At 43.6% G+C, this 21835-nt stretch overlaps 1 protein-coding gene across 1 annotated transcript in view; it reads left to right on the top strand.

Annotated features, from left to right (window-relative positions):
• Positions 1-21835, top strand: part of cdh23 (cadherin-related 23) — a 710459-nt gene that overhangs the window by 430874 nt on the left and 257750 nt on the right. Inside the window, 5 exon segments of the mRNA XM_052041602.1 lie at positions 2586-2731; positions 3539-3758; positions 6135-6287; positions 7412-7525; positions 12733-12881. Of these exon segments, the coding sequence (XP_051897562.1) occupies positions 2586-2731; positions 3539-3758; positions 6135-6287; positions 7412-7525; positions 12733-12881 (782 nt within the window).

The raw sequence follows: 21835 nt of genomic DNA on the forward strand, positions 1-21835 counted from the left end.
TTTCACTTCACAGCTATCTTACAGTCTTGAATTTTTCTACATTCTGTTTATTCATTTCGCAATCACTTCCTAAACATTTCCATTGAAGAAGAGAAGCCTTGGGGCTTTGAGGCAGAGGATAGGGGCACTAGAGAAGACTCAGTCCTTTCAGTGGTGGTTCCATTGTCAGAGGTCCGTCGGTCAAGTGAAGGTTGACACCGAGGTCCCTCACCTGGATGAGAAAGAGCCTATGACACTTGATGAAGAGCGAAGGAGTTCTTCCTAATGATGTGCCTGATTTTTATTATATGTCCGTCAACCAATGTCATTAAGAGAATGATTATCTGGTCAGAATTACTTTGAACAGTGCAGCCTTGCAGTATATAGATTGCAAACTGGATTTATTTGTGTAGCAGAGATACTTTGACAGCATGACATGGAAGGTATTATCGAACTTATTTCTTCCTTTATTCATGCAGTGTGATGACATTAATCAAGGAAGGAGAGTCCTTCCTTGTTTGTCAATGTTGTCTCCTCATTCTGTAAATTCAGAGTGGTCCACTCTGATTCAAACCACATGCACTCCTCGAGGAGAGAGAAGTAAGTAGGTAGTGATGTATTCAGGAAAAAAAACATGCTTGCAGTGCCACAGCACAAATTGATCAAAGTTTTCCTTTTCTCCAATATCTGCACTAAAACTTCAGTTGCTATATTTGAGTACTGCCACAATTCATCAAGGCCAGCTCCTTGTTACATCAATGAAAGAATGGTATTTTTTTCTTTTGATACTGAGCTTTCTGCTTGTCAATGGTCCAGTTGCCATTTACCTCCAAGGTTTACGGTTGCAAGTGCTGTGTGACTGACACCCCTCTAATAGGAGAACTTGATGCGTACCTAACTTGATTTGCCATCATTTGGATTTCTCTCGCCTCCCTTGTTGCAGTTGGTTCTGTAATTGGGCAAACACACCCCATGAGCCATCATCCTTGCAGTGCAAAAGTACTTCTTGTTATTTAAATACAGCAGAGGATTTCTACAGATAAAGGAGCCAACCATCCCCAGCACAAACCTCTCACAGTTTGTACCTGATGTTTTATATGCCTTGATTGCTGACAATGCATATATCAGCATCAATTGCATGTGTGGCACACTATCAATACTTGATAAGTGCAAATAATTTTTAATGAACAAAATTTGCCTTTATCTCCTGTCTTCTGTAACTCAGAAGTGACTCAAGGTGCCTTGCAGAGGAACTCCTTTTATGTAATAGACATGGTGTTACATCATCTCAATCCACAGAAAGGAGTCATCCTGCCCAACAAGTCCATGTCTATTTTTATGCTCCATAGCAGGTTCTTCTCATCCTCCATCACCAACCCCATCAACTTGTCCGTCCAATTCCCCAATTAAGTTCCTGCCTTTTGAGCATCACAGAAAAACTCTTCCAATGTTTTTATTCACTTCCACATTGCTGTTGATTTTCTTAATCCCAGCTCCATGACATTCCTGCATTTATTTGCTCTGCCAATAGTGGCCAGGTCTTCAGCAACCGAGTCCCTAAGCTCCGGAAACTACTTTGCCAGCCTCTTTCTCCTCCTTATGACACTCTTTAAAATCTGTCTCTCTGAGCAATCTTTTGCAATATGGCTTGGTAGAAACAGTTGCTCAGTGAAGGACCTCTTGATGCTTGGTGACTCCGCACTTGGAATTTCTCCTCTAAAGCTTTTAAGCAACAGCCAAGTCCACTGTAGGTAGCACTGTGCCTCCTGTGTCAGTACATTGTGGGATCAAGTCCCACACACATTGTCTTGGCTGATGCTCCTGTGCAGTACCAATGGAGTGCAGGTGATATATCATCCCAAGTCCCATCTGCTCTCTCTGGTGGATGTAAAAGCTCCCTTGGCAGTTGAAGAAGAGCAGAGGGATTGTGAAGGTGCTATGTTAATGCAAGTCTTTCTTTATCCCTTGAGAAATCACAATTAAATTTAGATGTGAATTTAGAATTCATTTGTAGATCATTTGCTATCATTGGAATCATCTATTGGAGCTTCTATTGAGGAGATATTCTGCAAATTTTCCTTGAACCTTCACCCAATTTTTGATTGATGAACAAATTACAGGGTCCATCATCAGCTTGTTTTTAAGTAAGAGAGTTGTGAGTTCGCATTTGACCCAGAATTTGAGCATATAATCCATCTTGTACTCCAGTGTGGGACTGACGGAATTGAGGTGTCTTCCTCCAGTTGCAGCTTTAAACCAGGGGCTCCATCTGCCTGCTCAGAGATTGCGCACTACTAGTCGAAGAAGACAGTGAGATTTTCAATAGATCTGCTTCCACCAGCAAGAGTATGAAGGGTTGCTCTTTGTGGGATCTTTGTGTGTATATAGCAGTTATTTAAAAGTAAGTTACTCTTCACAAAGCATTTCATGCTGTTTAAGAGATGTGATAATGTGCCAATCTTGATCTATTTCCAATCAAAGTAGCATTGCAAAGCAGGACTGAGGCAAGTTATAGTTCCCACCACCCCACTCCTTTTAATGAGGTAAGACCATTTTAAGTACAACTGGCAACCACGGTGACTCTATTCACATTATTTCCATTGCAGAGGGAAGGCCAGCTCTCCAAGCGCGCAGCAGTACCATTGTTTCTGTGAACCTGTTGGATCTCAATGACAATGACCCAGCTTTCCAAAATTTGCCATTCACTGCTGAAGTGCCAGAAGGCTTGCCTGTAGCCTCGTCCATTTTTCAGGTAACCGTTTAAGTTGTGCTTACAAAGCTTCCTCATCGTTAAAACATGGGATGTGTGTAACTGCACAGGCGTCAGAGAAGGAAGTGAGCGGGGAGGTGTTTCTTTTAAAGTTTGGGGAGGACTGGGCTTCTTTTGACTGTGGCTCTGTCACAGGTAAAACCACACCGAATGCAGTCCTGAATAAATGGAATATTAATTTATTGAAGATGGAGTGAGCACTAGTTTAGAAGCGCTCATGTGCTTAGTGTAATATCATATTGCCCTTGCCACTGTTGATCTGTTCATTGGAAGCATGGTGGTTATGTTATTATATAGATATCGAGAAGTCTGCACCAACAGCCTTGAAACTTGAATTACTGATTACATCATAGCTGCTGGCAAATTCAAATTAATCAAATTACATCTGTAATTAAATGCTACTTTTAGTGGTGATCCATATTGTTGTAAAAATCATCTGGCTCACAAACCAACTCCATGAAGATGATCTTTCCTTCTTACCTGGTCTGGCCCACACTTAACTACAGTTCCACCACTGCCCGTTGAAACAGCCAAGTGAGTCCATCAGTTCAATGAGCAGTTAGAAATGGGCGACAAATCTCGGAACTCCCAGCCAAATCTATATCTGAGAATGAATGAATGTGGAAGAAACCTCTTCTGTCACTTTGCATCTTTTGATGTGCAACGTTTTATGGATTCCTTCCAACCTGAAGAACAGGGTGGAGAGGCATTGCCCTGTTCCCAAGTTCTGTGAGGGAAGTCCCCACAGTTACCTTCACCAGTTTATCCACAATTCTCCTCTGCTTCTAGGTATCTGTGCTGGATCCAGATGAAGGTTTGAATGGATTGGTTACTTACTCAATGCAAGTGGGCATGCCCAGATTGGACTTTGTGTTGAACTCCAGCACTGGTGTAATCACCTCCACCACAGTGCTGGACCGAGAGAGGATAGCAGAGTATCATCTGAGGTTAATAGCCAGTGATGCAGGGGCAGTGCCGAGGAGTTCCACCAGCACCCTAACTGTAAGAGGTAAGCAGCAACGGTGCTACAAGAGGTTGGGGATCCAGCAGCAATTTACACATCTCTGAACACCACAAAGCCTCTGCAGCACATTAGAAGGCTTGGGTCAGGACTGTGATGGAAAATTCTCTGCTTGCCTGGATGAATGCAGTTCCAGCAACACTCGAGAAGCTCAGAACTATCTGACATAAAGCAGCACACTGGATTGTCACCCCATCCACTACCTGAAATGTTCATTCCCTCTGCCACTGACAAACAGTGGCTGCAGTGTGTACCATCTACAGAATCCACTGCAGTTCCAATCGTAGCCTACTCCCACAGCTCCTGTCAAACTAGTAATCTCTACCAATAGGAAGGGCAAGGGCTTCGGGCACAGGGGAACTTGTTCACTCACACACCAATCTGACTTGGAAAAACATCAGCGTTTCTTCACCATCATTACACCGTTAGGAGTACCTTCACCAAAAGTGTTTGAGGCAGCCACTCACCACCAACTTCATATGGCCAATCGGGGATTGTCAGCAACATCCAGATCCTGAAAAATAAATCAATTAAAAACAAAACCAATACAAGGCCTTTGATCTATGTGCCTGAAAAGCTTTCTGATATTTGAGAGTTAAATGAGTTCATCTGTGCATTATTTAATTAACAGGAAGAATTATCCATGAGATTTCCCCACCTCCCATGCTCCCTCCCCTGAAAGGGTTGCCACTGGATGCTTTTGTTGGCTCAGTGGTTCATTCAAAGCTTGGAGCAGTCAATAGAGCCATACAGCGCGGTAACAGGTCCTTCAACCCCTCCCCCGCCCCGCGCTCTCCCCCCCCCCCCACCGAGTCCCTGCTGATCATCAGACATCCATTTGTGCTAATCCGACACTGAATCCATTTACATTTTCCCCATGTTCCCATCAATTTCCCCCATTCACCCTTACACAGAGGCAATTTACATTGGTCACTTAACCTACCAACCTCCACCTCTTTGGAATGTAGGAGAAAGCTGGAGTAGTCAAAGGAAACCTCCATAGTCACAGAGAGAACATGCCAACTCCACACAGACAGCACTGGAGGTCTGGATTGAATCAGGGTCACTGGAGCTGTGGGATAGCAGCTCTGCTAGCTGCATCACCAGGCCACTGTTTTGATTTTTCATTTTTCAAATGTTCATGTAACAAAATACCCACAAATCGTCAAAACTAGAATTGCCAGAAACGCGTGCTGCAGGCACATCAGAACACCACTGCCAGTAGCTTCCCCACCAAGTCGCCTGTCATCCTGACTTGGAAGTATATCGTCTTTTATTCATTGTTGCTGGGTCCAAATCCTGGAACTCCCTCCCAGCTGCTCGTGAGGAGCACCTTCACCAGAAGGGCTGCAGAGATTCAAGAAGGTAACTCCCCACCCTCTTCTTGTGGCCAATGAGGGATGGGCAATAAACATTGACTTTGCACTGATAAATAAAAGTAGAAACCAGCCAGTTTATCTACCACACAGCTTCACTCCGCAGATGCTGAAGCTTCCGCTGTGACCTTCTCACTTTGAGCATCAAATGTAATTTTGCAGCAAAAGATTCACACCCTAAACATTTCCTTGTTTCATATTTTCAACCAGCAGTTTCTGAATTCTAGCATATTTTAAAATGTAAACTTAGAATTTTACTGTTGAGATATTTTGACTTGGTTTTCGGTCACATTTACATTTTTCCATGTCTTGTTACGTGGCTTCCTGGCACTGTAGTAAGTTGCCCAGCAGTTGGGGGAGGGAGAAGGTGGTAAGCAGACTTTGTCAAGCCTTCCATTCACAGCCAAACTGGGACAGGCTACCTGGCAATGCACAGGAACAACCATCCAAACCCACTTTGACTTTGATCTTCTCTCCCATCCACTTCCGAAGGTCCTTTAAACAGAGTGATAGGTGTTGAGAAAGAGAGTTGAGGTTCATGGAGATATTGACAAATTTGTCATGATTGATTTAGGGCTTAGAATAAATGTGAAATTACCTTGGTATTTGAGAGGGGAATCAATGATTAATCTAACCCTGCATGGATCTGGAAGGGTGGGTTAATAGGTTGACAGATAATACTAAATATGATTTCTTAAGAAATTGAGCAAAGGGTCAGGAAATGATCAGGTGAACCCAATGCCCTTCTGTGACGACTAGAATGCCACAACCATGGACTTAGTTCCTCCTGCATTCCCCACAGCAGATGTAATGAGGAAGCAGGAAAGTAAGTGTGTGCTTGCAGGTAGCTAACCTTTTACTGGGGAGGGAGCAGGGATGGGGCTTTCTCAATCCAGAAACCCATTCACAACTGGCTAACAGTGAATTTGCTCTGCTGAGTTCCCCTTCCTATGTTTTGGAACACTGGCCTTGATTGTTCTTCTTTCAGTGATGGATGTCAACGATGAGACTCCGACATTCCACCCAGCTGTTTACCGCATCTCTCTACTGGAGGACGTGCCCAGAGATTACATGGTTGTTCACCTCAACTGTACCGATGCAGATACTGGTCTTAATGCCGAGCTCAGTTACTTCATCACAGGTGCGTGTCCTTTAAGACCAATAAAGCTGAAGGTTAGTCACAGGGCAATGCCCTGAAAATTTTTGTTCCATTTTGCAACACCCATACCCACACCACCATTTACCAGCACACCATCTTACAAGGCCCAATGCTCCCGATGCCTCTACTTGGAGATGAGCTGTTCCTTTCTGCTTGCATTTTACACTGTTTAAAATTCATCTGAATTAAAATTCTGCAGAATGGAGCTGAGTTTGTGCAAACGCTGGCATGCAAGGAAGCTTTTCCTTCTGATGGAATGTCATTCTCATCTACTTCCACCAGGCAAAATCGTTCTGGCTGTTGTGGGCAGCTTGAAAAAGGCTTAAAGATAGTCGATGCATTTCTATGTATTGTGGTTCCTCTCAGCAGCCTTCCATTAGGAAAAGGTTTTCCATAGCACACTGAAAAGGCTGCTTGATCTTAAACCCTATTCTGTTCCTCAATTAGGGTCGGTAGGTTAATTTGCTGCTGGAAATTGCCCCAGTGCAGTCCACACATTGATAACCCTTCACATCAAAAAAAAACTGAGTCCTCCCTTCTCTGGTCTGAACTGTGGGTTGATCCATTTGCTCAATATTTGGTTTGATCTCTGTTTTGGTGGAACAATGTACCATTGGATGTTTGGCTCCCTTGTGCCAGTAGGGTAATAGAAATATCTTAAATTTTACAATACAGAAGCTAGTCATTCAGCCAAATGGCCCTTGTTGTTGTTAAAAGCCTCCAACTTGACTTCACCTCACCCAAGCAACATATCCTTCTGTTCCTTTCTCCATCTTAATATTTCCTCATAAATTTGACTGTTATTCAGCTGACCCATTCCTTCTAGAAGCGCAGTCTATATCCTACATCCCAAATAAATGAAGTGGCCTCCTATGCTGTATTATTCTATGATTTGAAGCTTTGTCTAATGTCAGCATTGGATTCAACTTGAATTGCAAATGAGAGGTTGCACACAAATGCACAGAGAATTCTCTTTGCTTTACATGTGAAACAAGTTTCTTCTGTTACCATGCAGGAAATAAGACCTGTCCTCTTTAATTTTTCAAATCTGTAGCCTCAAGACAATACATCCATCTCAAAAATAGTAATGCAGATTCATCTTTCAGGTGGAAACAATGATGGAAAATTCAGCGTTGGCTTTAGAGATGGAATTGTCAGGACTGTGGTGAACCTGGACAGAGAGACCCAAGTTTCTTACACACTCATTTTGGAAGCTATTGGTGAGTCACTAATCAGCCAGTTTTCATTACAAAAATGTAGGATGTATCACTGTTGCTTAAAAGACCAAAATATAGAATCTCTTTAGTTTGTGCTTCTCCAATGTTAGCCTCTTGCTTATTCCCGATTCACTCTGGAATTTCCTTCATAAACCCCTCTGTCTTTTCGCCTCTCACTTTTCCATTAAAACACTCCTCATATCCTAACATTTGGTCAACTTCCAAATATCTTGAATGATTTGGTTAACAAAAAATGTTTCAGAGACATGTTACAATTTAAATATTAAAAAGACTCCATTCCGCTACATGGGTTCTTAGTATCCTGATCAATACCTGTTTCTCAATCAATATCCCTAAAACAAATTAGCAAGTCATTTATTGCTGTTTGTGGTAGCCTGCTTTTTTGCCGTCACCGTAGTGACCCACTTCAAAAGCATCCCATGGCTGGACAGGGTATTGTGGCAACCAGAAGTCACAAAAGGCACCATGTAGATGAAAATCTACCTTTCTTCCAACTGTTTATCCTGATTGACGATTTTTGGGTTACCCAGTCTTCAATCACTGTTCACCGAGAGGACTAATATCTGTTCTTTTGGTGTTCCCCTGGGCCAACCAAATATCTCAACAACAGCTTCTGTGCTCGTAATATCACTGCTTCTCCTCACCCGTACCTGTTCTAAATGGTTTATGGTGTTAGTGAAAGGCAAAGTGATTAACTGGAAGCAGTGTCCTGAGGGCACACAGCATTAATTAAAGAGCAGGGCTAGGATGAAAGTTGGGAGCCCAAGGATAGGATAAGATTTCTTTATTAGTCACATGTACATGGAAACACACAGTGAAATGCATCTTTTGCGTAGAGTGTTCTGGGGGCAGCCTGCAAGTGTCGTCCCGCTTCCTGCGCCAACATATCATGCCCACAACTTCCTAAACCGTACATCTTTGGAATGTGGGAGGAAACCGGAACGCCTGGAGGAAACCCACGCACACATGGGAAGGACGTACAAACTCCTTACAGACAGCGGCCGGAATTGAACCTGGGTCGCCGGCACTGTAGTAGCATTACGCTAACCGCTACACTACCGTGCCTGCCCATCATCGGATGCAGAGGTGTTACGCTGGGCTTGCAGCCTGACTGGCCAGCCCAAGCCCGATGGCATCCAACCACGGGAGTTGGGGTCAGTTATACCCTCGGACAAAGCATTCAAGTTGGGTCACACCTGCCCAGTCCCACACCCCGTCCAGGTCAGGACAACCCACCCAGCATCACCGTGTGTGAGCAGCATGTCTGAGACTCATGGTGAGATTGAGATTGAGATGGAGGGAGAAAAATCCGCCAACACTTGGACTCAGATCAGGTCAAGCACAGTCATGTCTGGGTAGCACCCCACTTTTATACCCAAGCAGAGAAAACATTATGGTTTAGGTGGAGGAGGAAAACTGGATAGCTGAACACCGTAGGCCAATGCAACACACCCCTCTGGAATGACCCAGTGCCCTAGTGACCCGTTCACACCATAAAGTGCTTCACAACCAACACAGTGCTTTTGAAGTTGACGCCACTACAAATAAATGAATAACGTACATTTCACTCACACCTTTCGTGTTCCTTTCGGGAAGTCCTAATGAACCACTTTAGATCACTGTTGCAATGTAGCACAGCAGGGTCTCAGAAGCAGCAATGTGATAATGACCAGGGATTCTCTCTTGGTAAGCAAAGAACGAGCTGCTGGAGGAACTCGGGAACCATCTGTGGAGGGAAATGGATAATTGATGTTTCGAGCCGAGACCCATCATCCGGACTGTCCATTTCTCTCCACAGATGCTGCCTGACTTGCTGAGTTCCTCCAGCACTTGGTTTTGCTCCAGATTCCAGCATTTGCAGTCCCTTGTGTCTCCATTTCCTTCCAGTGACATGGTTAAAAGGATAAATATTGCTACCTGCTACCAACTGCCAACTCTTCAAAATGTTTCCATGGGATTGGAGGACAGGCGGAGCCTCAATTTAAATGCTGATCTGAAAGACGCTACCTCTGACCATGCAGTACTCTCCAGTACTAACATTTGGAGAGTTAACCTTGTTTGTATTCTGATCCAGCATCTGGAGTGTGGCTTGAACTCACAAACCTATGACTCAAAGGGCCACCAATAGATCAGGGAGAGAGGTCAGTTAAAGTAATAGCTGATACCTCACTGAGTCAGGATTGGCGTATGGGCCACAGAATCTAAAATAGTTGATAACTGATTTTTAATTGAAGGCTTTAAGTAAGAAACTGCTTATTTTTTTTCAGCATTTTCAGGAGTAGGAAATCTAAGCGAGGAAGGTTATTTGAATTGATGACAACCTCAGATTATCATACCAGGGGCTGATATGATATGACATAAATTGCCTTCTGCTGAGTGCTTTCATCCTTCCAAATTATGTCAGATTTATTTTCTCTATTATTATTTTTGACATTTATTATTAATAAAAATCAGTGTTGTCATAATATCCTATCTGGGAACAAAATCTTTTTTAGCAAGGAAAATATTAATAAAAGAGTTTGTACCTTGCATAAGTTAAGTTTGATTTTGGCTGTGTTTCTGAGCCATGTGAGCAATACAGTGGCTATGGAAATAATCAGTCAAATCCTGGCCAAGGCTTCTTCCTGGTTGTAATGTTAGAGTCAGTTTATCCTTTTTGTCCTTTGTTTATTACTGGTCACTGATTTTTTATGACAAAATAAACTTTATTCATCATAAAAAACAAACTATATACAACAATAAAACAATGCAAACTTTTACATTCATGTACGGATCAGTCATTAGTGTTACCTTATTTTTTCAAACCCACAGCACCGATGCCACTCCTGTGGCTCCCTGGGGTGATACCCCAGTCCCATATTTACAATATTTAAGGGATTTCCTTGCCTGACCCCGCCCCTCCATCTCCAGTGGCAGAAGAACCCTAAACTGTATTACTGGTCACTGATGCACAAGCTCAGATCATGCAAATTACACAGGGGTGAGTGTGGAGCATACCTCTTTACATTCTTCATGACCTTAGAAAACTCTGTGACTTTCAAAAGGATGTAAACTAAGCAAGACCCTTCACTTCCGAGTTAATCCATGCTAAGCAGGTCTCGGGAAATGGGTTCAAGCTAATAGATTCAGGAAGCTGTTCTTCAACACCACAACATATATCTTGGGAAAAGATTGAAGGCCAAATTGCTGGAATCATTTAAGAGGCTGAGATAGGGGGAGTTTCAGATATATATGGGAGAAATAGGTCATAGCACTTACACTTCTGCGCTTGTCATTGTGATTTATAAAAACAAAAACATTTCTTCAAATAACTCTTTGAAGAGTGATTTTCAGTATTAACCTACAGTAAATCTACTTGAAATAATAAAAGTTTATATCCTCAACAATTGTTGTTGCCGGCAGTAAAACTGCTTTGGAATGCTGTGTGTTCATTTCTGACACTATTCATTTTCCTCAACAACTCATTGCTTCATTGATCTGCATAACAATGCCTGTCCTAGAAATACTGAAGCCACGAGGCATGGAATCAGAGGCAGTTCTGTGCCTGAAGCGGGAGATTCAGCCCATCAAATCAACAGCAGTATTTATCTCCACGATTTGATAACCATCCCTTCCTCGCTCTCCGTTCCATTCTGTTCAATGTTCCATTCTTGAGCACCTGTCTAATTTCTTTTTGCCTCAGCAACTGTTTAGCAAAGAATTACTCATTGCAATCACACTCGGTAAGTGAGTTTTAGCCCCTTATAGATGTGATTTCTTACTGTATTTAAATTGTTTTAGTTTGGTGTTGTTCCTGCTGGGGTAACTGTTCCTTCCCTATTCATTTAGACTAGATCATTCTTCTGCTCTTTCTAATTCTTCACTCTCTCAAGAGCCTGGAGAATGGCACAGTGGCACAGCTGGGAGAGCTGCTGCCTCACAGCCCCAGTGACCCAGGTTCAATCCTGACCTCTGGTGCTGACTGTGTGGATTTTTGCACGTTCTCCCTGTGATCACATGGGTTTCCTCCAGTATCTCAAAGACGTGCAGTTTGGTAGATCAGTTGATCTGGTGGGGGAAGGGTGGGGGGGGGGGCAGTTGATGGGAATGTGGGGAGAATAAAAGTGTAATTGGGTGCTTGATGATCAATAAGGACTCGATGGGTCGAAGGGCCTTTGTTTGACTCTATGACTATCTCTGTATGTGCTACAGCAAATAGCATTTATGGTCAAGGCTGCAGCAGCTTCCCCCAATGCAAATAGTGTCATTATTCTTAACAAGTCCCGTGAGCAGCAGATGGTTATATAAAGACAATCTGGTCATTGTGATCTCCAGAAGTAATTGATAGAGAAACTACTCAATCAGATCCATTCTGGCCAGAGAGCATAGTGTTAGTATGTCCAGTCTCACCCCTCCGGCACAAGCTTGCTGATTCTCGGTGTTTTTGGGCCCACACAGCAGGATAGCAAAGCAACTTCCTCAAAACCCATTAACTCCACCGCAATCTGTAATATTTATGGGTGTAATTCTGATCTAATTCACTTCCCGGTAAATAATCCACACCAACTCAACTTCAGTTATTCCATGTGCATTTAATCTGAGGTAAAAAAGTAAATGGCTGCTTGAGGAAAGGGAATAGTGAAAGGTGTGGGAACGAGTGGATGAGGCAGGTGAGATGACCACGTAGTAGAGAGAACCACACACGAGCAACCCTTATGCCTTCAGTGGAACAATGAATCTGGCTCTGAGTGTGGATTTTCTATACGCCTGAGGAAAAAAACTAAATGAGTTTGTCAAAAGATAATTTAAAAACAGCAGGAGATTGAGAATGAATCTCAATCGGCACGGTAGTGTTGCGGTTAGTGTAATGCTATTACAGCGCCAGCGACCCAGGTTCAATTTGGACCGCTGTCTGTAAGGAGTTTGTACGTTCTCCCCATGTCTGCGTGGGTTTCCTCCGGGTGCTCCGGTTTCCTCCCACATTCCAAAGACCTACGGGTTAGGAAGTTGTGGGCATGCTATGTTGGTGCCGGAAGTGTGGCGACACTTGCAGGCTGCCCCCAGAACATTCTCAGTAACGCAAAAAGATGTATTTCACTGTGTGTTTTGATGTACATGTGACTAATAAATAAATATCTTATCTTATATCTTAAAACACACTTAGTTGGCGAGAATGTATGAGGAAGTGACTTGGTACGATCTTTGTGCAGATAACGGGCCCACAGACGGCAGAAAGACTGGGACGGCCACAGTGTATGTCACGGTGATGGATGTCAATGACAACCGACCCATCTTCCTGCAGAACACCTACGAGGCCAGTGTCCCCGAGAACATCACAGTGTCTGCTAGCGTGCTGCAGGTGAGTTGTGCTGAATGCCATTACCTGGGCAATTTGAGACAGAAAGCCAGACCATAAAGGTAAAATAGGCATGTGATTTTTAATCATCCATTTCTATGACCTCATCACCCCTTTAAGATCAACAGGCTCTCCAGTGCTGGGCTCATTGCTCATTCCGTTCCCCACCACTCTGTCTCTGCTATTCCTACATTGTTGACCCTACCCTCTCTATTCTCTCTTGTCTGCCTTCCTGTCCTAATATCACCATGGCTTGATGTCAAATTTATCTCTGAGTGAGCACCCGAGGAGAGCATTGGGACTGTTTACTGCTTGAAACACACATTGTGATAGGGAACTCTTGTTGGTTCATTCTCTGTTTTGTTAATCTAATATCTTATGATATGGATTCAGTTAGATGAAAGAACTTGCCTTGAGAAGGCACTGTGTCAGCTCTCCAAGGATTTCAGAAAGTAAAATGTTATGTCAGAAACTTCCAGGGTAATGATGAACTTAGGAGTACATGGAACAAAATTCCTGTCATGTCAATGAAATAGATGCCCATTCGTTCTGTTTCCGTCAGTATTCTCGTGTTAGGATTATTGCTGGGGAGAGTCGGTGCCAGTTGCATTTATATCTTTCACCTCCAGCTGAACATTTGGCTGAGGCCACGGTGTAATTACTGACCCAAGTATAGCGGCACTGAAAGAAGACCCGTCTGGGGTAACCCATGATGGAGCACTGGAAACTTCCCTGCAGTCGACAACCTCCAAGAATCAAAATTTCTGCTCTCTGGTCCCCCCCAGTTTGACTGAAAACAACCCACCCATCAGACCTCCTGATCTGAAAACCATTCTCTCCAGGGGAAAATGTCACATCCCGTCCACTTAGGCAAAGAGTGATCTCAACTACTGCCCCCCACACCACTTCTCTCACCCTCTGACTCTCCCTATCTCTCCATCGCCACCGCCCCAGGTGTCTCTCCCCTGCCCAAGAATCTTCCCTGTCTCCCCACCTCCTTTGCGTCGCCTCCCACCAGTATTCCTTTCTTCTTTCCCTTCTGCTCGTCCTTTTGTAAACCCCAGCCCTCTTCTCTACTTCAGCTTCGTCCCCTTTCTCTCTCCCACTTCCTTCCCCACTTGATGCACCTCTCTTCTTCCTTACCTCTTACGTCCAGCCCACCTCATTCCCTTCTCCACCCCTTCCTCTTTCCTCATTGGAGAAGAACTAATGTGGCAGAAGTGAAAATAGAAAATGCTGAGAACACTCAGCAGGCCAGGCAGCATCTATGGACAGAAGAACAGAGTTGACAGTTCATATTTGAGACCGTTCATCAGGCCCTTTCTGATTTTACTGCAGTTTTTATTTTTAAGTACAAAATGCTTGAGTACACCACCATTCCACCATTCCATGGAAGGTGAACTTGCTGCTTTTTCATCATATGTCACCTTACCGACAGTTACTTTGGTCTTCAGCCTGGCTCAGTGGGTGATGCTCTTACTCTGAATCAGGACGTTGTGGCTTCAGCTCCTACTCCGGACACTTGTATGTAACAATCTGGGCTGGCACTCCAAGCATACCAAGGTGCTACATGGTTAGGGGTGCACATATAGGCTCCAGTCCCATCTCTTTGGTGAATGTAAAGCATCCCATTAGAACATAGAACAGTGCAGCACAGGAAAAGGCCCTTCAACCCACCATGTCTGTACTGAGCATGATGCCAAATGAAACTAATCTCTTCTGCCTGCACATGATCCATATCTATCCATTCCCTGCATATTCATGTGTCTATCTAAAAGCCTCTTGAATGCCATTAATGTATCTGCTTCCACCACCAGCCGTAGCAGCCCGTTCCAAGCACCTACCACTCTCTGTGGGGGAGAAAAAAGCTTGCCCCGCATACCCCCTAACCTTAAAGCTATGGCCTCCAGTATTCGACATTTCTACCCTGGTAAAGAGATTCTGACTGTCTACCCTATCTATGCCTCTCATAATTTTATAAACTAAGATCGAATTTGAAGGCAGAATACAGGGTTAATGGCAGGACTTTTTGCAGTGTGGATGAACGGAGGTATCTTGGGGTCCACGTCCATAGATCCCTGAAGGTTGCCGTGCAGGTCGATAGGGTTGTTAAGAAGGTGTATGGTGTGTTGGCCTTCATTAGTCGGGGTATTGAGTTCAAGAGCTGCCAGGTAATGTTGCAGCTCTCTAGAACCACAGTTGGAGTATTGTGTTCAGTTCTGGTTGCTTCATTATAGGAAGGATGTGGAAGTTTTAGAGCGGGTGCAGAGGAGATTTACCAGGATGTTGCCTGGATTGGAGAGCGTGTCTTATGAGGATAGGTTGAGCGAGCTAGGGCTTTTCTCTTTGGAGCAAAGGATGATAAGAGGTGACTTGATAGAGGTGTACAAGATGATAAGAGGCATAGATCGAGTGGACAGTCAGAGACTTTTTCCCAGGGCGAAAATGGCTCATACGAGGGGACATAATTTTAAGGTGATTGGAGGAAGGTATGGGGGGGATGTCAGAAGCAAATGTTTTTTACACAGAAAGTGGTGGGTGTGTGGAATGCACTGCTGGCAGAGGTGGTGGAGGCAGATACATTAGGGACATTTAAGAGACTCTTAGATAGCCACATGAATGATAGGGAGATGGGGGGCTATGTGGGAGGGAAGGGTTAGATAGATATTAGAGCAGGATAAAATGTCGGCACAACATTGTGGGCCGAAAGGCCTGTACCGTGCTGTAGAGTTCTATATTCTATGAGGTCTCCCCTCAGCCTCTGATGCTCCAGAGAAAACAATCCAGGTTTGTCTGTTATTTTGAAACAGGACAGGCTACGTGCAGGTAGATGGGATGAGTGAGATTGGCATCATGGTTGGTGCAGACATGGTGGGAAGATGAGCCTGTTCCTGTCCTGTGCTGTTCTGTGTTCTAGGCCAGTGTCCCCAGTGTTCTAACCAATACTTATCCATCATTCATTATCATTCAGATAATTATTGTGAAGCAATATCACATTCCTGTTCGTACAAGCTTGCTATCTGTTAATTGTCTGCCATGTATTCTACGTTATATCAGGGATTACACCACAGTGGCTTCATTGGCTACAAAGTGCTTTGGGAAGCATTAAGAATGTGACAAGTGCTGAAGAAATGCAAGTTTCAGGCTTGATTCATCAATCAAGGCAATGCAAAAAAAGACTGAGGCTTCAAGCATGTGATCCAAATCATTGGTCAGACTGTTTTATTTCTTTCCTCTCGCTGCTTGAAGTTCTGAAATATTTTTTCAGAGAAACCCGCACAGTCAACAGGGTTAAGCTGTTGATGCAGTCTTGAGAAAACATTGGTAAATTCCTTTCTGAAAGGAAAAAATTAACACTTTGGAGCTTCAGGATGAATTTAGGTCCCAAAACCACTTCTATTCTGGAGCAGAATAACCTTCTGCAGTCTGCAACAGTTAGTTTTCAGATTTTTACTGTTCCTTCTGGTGGATTTAGTGATCCTGTTTCCATAAGGTGGCAAACATTGGGAACTTAGTGTAGAGCAAACAAACACATCGATCTTTTAAGTAATTCAGTCGGTCTGTTGTATGTGATTAGTTTCTGCCAACTTGTGAAATGTTTATTCCTCATGTTAGATCTGGCTGTAGCTCAATGGTTGCCTGTTAAAATGTTTAGGCAGATGGAATTCAGTGTACGGTCATGGTGGGGAGCAGACAAGAAAGTAAGGTTGTGTCTTACAGATCGAATTTCAAACACCTGCAGAAAAGCTGCAAAATCTGGATTGAAAGAAGTAGATAGCCCAGCAGTAGAGATGGTGGGGCCTTGAGTGCACTGTGCTTTAAGAGCACCACCCTCTCTCGCCGCCCCTCCCAAAGCCCTGAGCAGACTCATGTCACAGCAACAAGGTGTTCAGATCAAGGGTAGAGGGTACTACTGAACATATTTTTGATGCATCGGTTCAAGATGTCAGTTCTGCAGTTTACAAGATTATTCACCTAATCTTTGTTAATTGATTTAATTTCCGATTGGAATTTTTTATTTCAACTTGCAGCACGGATGAGCTCATTGGGACCATCATGTCAGTGCTGCCAAGACCAGTTAATTTGGTTATATCCACTTCCCAGCTCTCCATCCATAGCCTTGCAGGTTATGGATCTTCATCTGCAAGTGTAATGGGGGTTACTGCCTCCATCACCCTTTTAGACAGGAGTTCCAGAATCCCACTACACCTTGGTTGAAAATATTTTTCCTCAACTTCTCTCTAATTCTTCTACCTAAATCAATGTTCTCTAATTATTTGAATGTTCAGGTAAGGGAAATAAATTGTTCTTTTCTAGGCTTCTCATAATTTTATCCACAATAACATTTCATTTCCGTTTGCTTTGTTCCAATGGAAGTAAGTCCAACCTAATCAGCCTCTCCCTTAACTATAATTCTCCAGCTCTGGCAATGTTCTTGCAGATCTCCTCAGCACCCCCTCTATTGTTGTCTTATCCTTTCCGTGGTGCAGCAACAAGCAATGTAAATGAGACCTGAGCTCTGGCCTAACGAGTGTTCTATACCTGTTAATATGGTTGCAAAGGTCAATTCAGCATGGAAACAGGTCCTTTGGCTCAAATGGTCCATGATAACCAAGATGCCCATCCAAGCCAGTCCCATTTGCCCACGTTTGGCCCATATCCTTCTAAATCTTTCCTATCCATGTACCTGCCCAACAGTCTTTTAAAAGTTGTCATCCTACCTGCCGCCAACGCTTCCTGTGGCAGCTCATTCCGTATATGCATCACCCTCTGTATGTAAAAAAAAATTGCCCCTCAAGTTCATATTAAATCTTTCCCCTCCCGCCTTAAACCTATGCCCTCCAGTTCTTGATTCCCCAACCCTGGGAAAATGACTGAGTACATTCACCCTGTCTATGCCCCTCAGTACTGTATGCACCTCAATAAGATCACCTCTCAGTCTCCTAGGCTCCAAGGAAAAATATCCTAGTCTGTCCAACTTTCCCTATAACTCAGTCCCTCAAGCCCTGGCAGCATTCTTGTAAATCTTTTCTTCACTCTTTCCAATTTAATAAGCTCTTTCCTATAGCAGGGTAACCAAAACTGAACACAATACTCCAAGTGCTGCCTCACCAGCATCTTGTACAACTGATTGATTCAACTAGTGTTGATTCAAAGCCTACAATGGGGCTTCAAGGGGTGATCAAGGCTATAATTCCAGTGCAGTACTGAGGGAGTGTTGGATTGTCAGTGGTACCTTGCAGATTAGGGCTCTGTCAGCCTGTTCGGGAGGACGAGTGAAGGATCTGGTTGAAGAAGAGCTGGAGTCTTTGGTCTCCTGCCCAATATTCTTTGCTTAACAAACATCTCTAAAACATGCCGATTGGTGATTCATTTGATTGTAAGCCTTTACTGTGTACAGAATGTTCAGCTTAATGACATAGATCTACTTAATGGTTCCTGTCAGACTTCAAAGTAATTACAAGTATGCAAAGTACTTTAAGATTCTTGAGACTAGGAGATGAGTTACAATGGAAGTAGAAATGTTTTGCTTCTTTCATAAATGAACTGGAATAGCCTAATGTTAATTTGATAGTTACCACACTTAGAAAATATGCATAAATACATCGAGGAACAAGAGATTCTGGGATCTGGAGCAATAAACAAACTGCTGGAGGAACTTAGTGGGTCAGTTGGCATCCATGGAGGGAAAGGGTTAGTGGACATTTTGGCTCGAGGACTGAGAGTGTGAAGGGGAGATGGCTAGTACTTTAAACTGGCTATTTCCCCTTTAGTCTTCCAGTAGCCAGACGGGACATCGTGATGCAGCACCAGGACTTGAAATCTACAGATAAGGCAGTGAAACAAGAAAACAGTAGGGTGTGTAACTTCACTAAAATATTTTATGATTTTCATTGCTTGTATTTTTCTTCTGTTATAAGTGATTCTGACCACACTCGAGCTTTTGAAATGCATTCTCATTTAAGGGAAATAATATCCTTCATTGCCAGTGATAGGTCACACTGGTGTGGCAGCTGCTGGCATTGTGTTGATGCTGCTCTGCCCTGCCATCATGAAAGGTTGCTGAAGGACTAATCCAGTAGTGTCACCACTGAGGCATCCATGAATCTCAGCATTAAGTGCTGAAAAAGCACTCCGTTAGTCTAGGCTCGTGCTGTAGATTTCAGAAGGTGTTGAGCAGCTTGCAGTCAGTTCTGAAACCACCCAGTCAGGTCTCAGAATGTCCCTTCAAATAGACACAAGTGTACTGAGGTAGTGCCATGCATTGTACTGTGAGTGTTCAACAAATATTGATTGCATCCAAAAGCTCCAATTTATCCCAACATGGTAGTGTTGTGGGAAATCAAGAAAAAGCAGCAGATACTGGAAATCTGAAATAAAAATAGAAAATAATGGAACAGGTCAAATAATGTCAGGGTTTGTGACTGTTGCCGGGAAATTGTCAGATGCCACCAAGGAGAATTATGTTTCTAAGTCTCCAGGCCACTTTCCCAACGAGAGCGTTCATTTGGAAAGTGAATGCCAACAAGATCTGTCCTGACTGTGGCTGCTTTTGGTGTGCAACAGAACAGGTGATAATGGTATGTTTGTGAGGGTTTCCTGTGTACAATTAAACTGCTTACATTTTCAGTGCTAAAGCAGCAATTACACCTTGAAAGTTCTTCATCGACTGCAGAGAACTTTGGAATATCCTGAGGGGGACATGACAGGCACTAGGGAAATGCCTTGCATTATCTCACTGACCTACAGTTATCATTGTGCCATCAAGCTTCTTCTTGGCCTGAAGTAAATAGTGAGCAGAGAAATTACCATGCTGCCAAGCTCGAGTACAAGGGGAAACATGGATTTGCTCAGCATGTCAGACAGTATTGCTGGAGGCAGCAGAGCAGTTACTGTTTGACCCTCATCGAAACACCAACACTGCATATGTAAATTGGAGACGCAAGAGACGGCAGATGCTGGAAATCTTGAGCACACACGAAAAGCTGGAGGAACTCTTGTGGGTCAGGCAGCAATCTATGAAGGGGAATGGACAGTCAACATTTCGGACGGGTTCCGCACCTACCATGACGCCGAGCTCTTCTTCCATTGCCTCCGCCCCTACTTCTTCGGCATGAACTCCCCACCCCTCCCACTGATGACCCCCTTCTCCCACCTCAAGCAGCCTTCCTCCTCTTGGACACCGCCCCCCCCCCCCCCCCCCCCCCGGTCTTCCATCCGCTCAGATCTTTTCATCTCTAACTGCCGGCTTGGGGAAGAAAAAGCAATCCTCATGAAGGGTCTCGACCATAAAAGTCAACTCAGAATCAGGTTTATTATCGCTGACGTATGCCATGAAATTTGTTGTTTTGCAGTACAGTGCAAGACATAAAGGCATACTTGCGGGCTGCCCCCAGAACACTCAACGCAAAAGATGCATTTCACTGTCTGTTTTGATGTACGTGTGACTAATAAAGATATCTCATCTAAAAAGTCATTATAAGTCACAAAAATAAATAACTAATGCCAAAGAGGAATAATGAGGTAGTGTTGATGGACCGTTCAGAAATCTGATGGCGAAGGGGGAGAAGCTGTTCCTGAAACATTGAGTGTGGGTCTTCAGGCTCCTGCTGCCTGACCCCATTGAGTTCTGCCTTGTGTGTTGCTGTTGTATGTAAAGTATAATTTGGACAGGACTGAGTGGATTGGCAGAAGCCCGTAAAATGCCTCCAAATTGCTGCCACTAATTTTATGCCCACTTGAAGCTTCAACTGCCAGACCCCTCCTCTTCCCCAGCCACAATTTGTTCTCTTTACAGCTGCCTAAATGCTAGGCAGACTCTTGAGAGCAATACAGTGGGGGTGGGGGTGGGAGGGGGATGCTTCACTGTTGTAGGTGCCGTGCTGCAGATGAGAAGTTAAAACTGAGATCCCTCCTGCCTTCCCAGTGAACAAGCTGCCATTAGCAGCAACAATACAAGCTGTGAATCCCCTGCTCACAGCTTGTATTGTTGCTGTCAGTGGAAACTTGTTTTGCTTAAATTGCTTGAAGCACTTGCTGCATTATGACAGTAATTCCACTTCAGATGTACTTTATTGGCTGCACTCTGCTTTGTGGCATCCTGAAAGAAGCCATGTAAATGTAGTGTTTAAAATTAGTTTGTTCTTTACATGTGATTAATAATTAAAACACCAAACCCTCAGCCCCAGCAAGATATGCCTATGTTTCTTAGAGATTTACCAAGTTAAATCATCCTTTAAGACATCAAGGAGAGTTCTATCAGCAAATTAAATCTTGAGTCCACACACTTAGAGCGAGGGTTTTTCATTCACTTCCCACTTTCTGTGACGAGCCTTTTACTTGTGCATCTGAATGTTGACAGTCTGCTAGCAGAAAGTTCGTGTTCAATCGGACACAGTTAAATAATTACTGGTATCTATCATCCAGTTGCCTCTCAGTATTTACCCTATACAGACTTCAACTTTGCTGTTGTTTCAGTTGTTTTAATTCTTTTCAGCCTACTTTTATTAGGATTACAGTCATTTAAATTTTAAAACATGGTCATGATTTTTGATTAGTATTTGATTGAAGTAGTCATCTTGCACTTATTCCTGGGAGGCACTGTCTCAGTTCTCTGCTCACTTCTTTTCATGAAATGTGTTGTCCTGGCTAATTCAGTGCAGTTCCTGTTTCCAATGATGTAAACCACAGCATTTTCCTCGGCTTAAAAACACCCCTGGAAATCTGAAATGAGAGCACAGATTGCTAAAAACTGTGCAGCTTCTATAAAGGACCATGGACTAAGATTAAAACGTCCTCAGACCCAGTCAAAAATATTATATTAATTCACAAGACATGACTGTCCACTGGGTTGTTGCCATTCCTCAAGAGAGAGCAGGGGTGAGCCATCCTCTTAAACCACTGCAGTTCTGCTGATGAAGGAGTTCTTGGGCAGGGAACTCTTTAGACCCGGCAAC

Source organism: Pristis pectinata, chromosome 30 (assembly GCF_009764475.1).
Source record: "Pristis pectinata isolate sPriPec2 chromosome 30, sPriPec2.1.pri, whole genome shotgun sequence".
Classification (NCBI taxonomy): Eukaryota; Metazoa; Chordata; class Chondrichthyes; order Rhinopristiformes; family Pristidae; genus Pristis; species Pristis pectinata.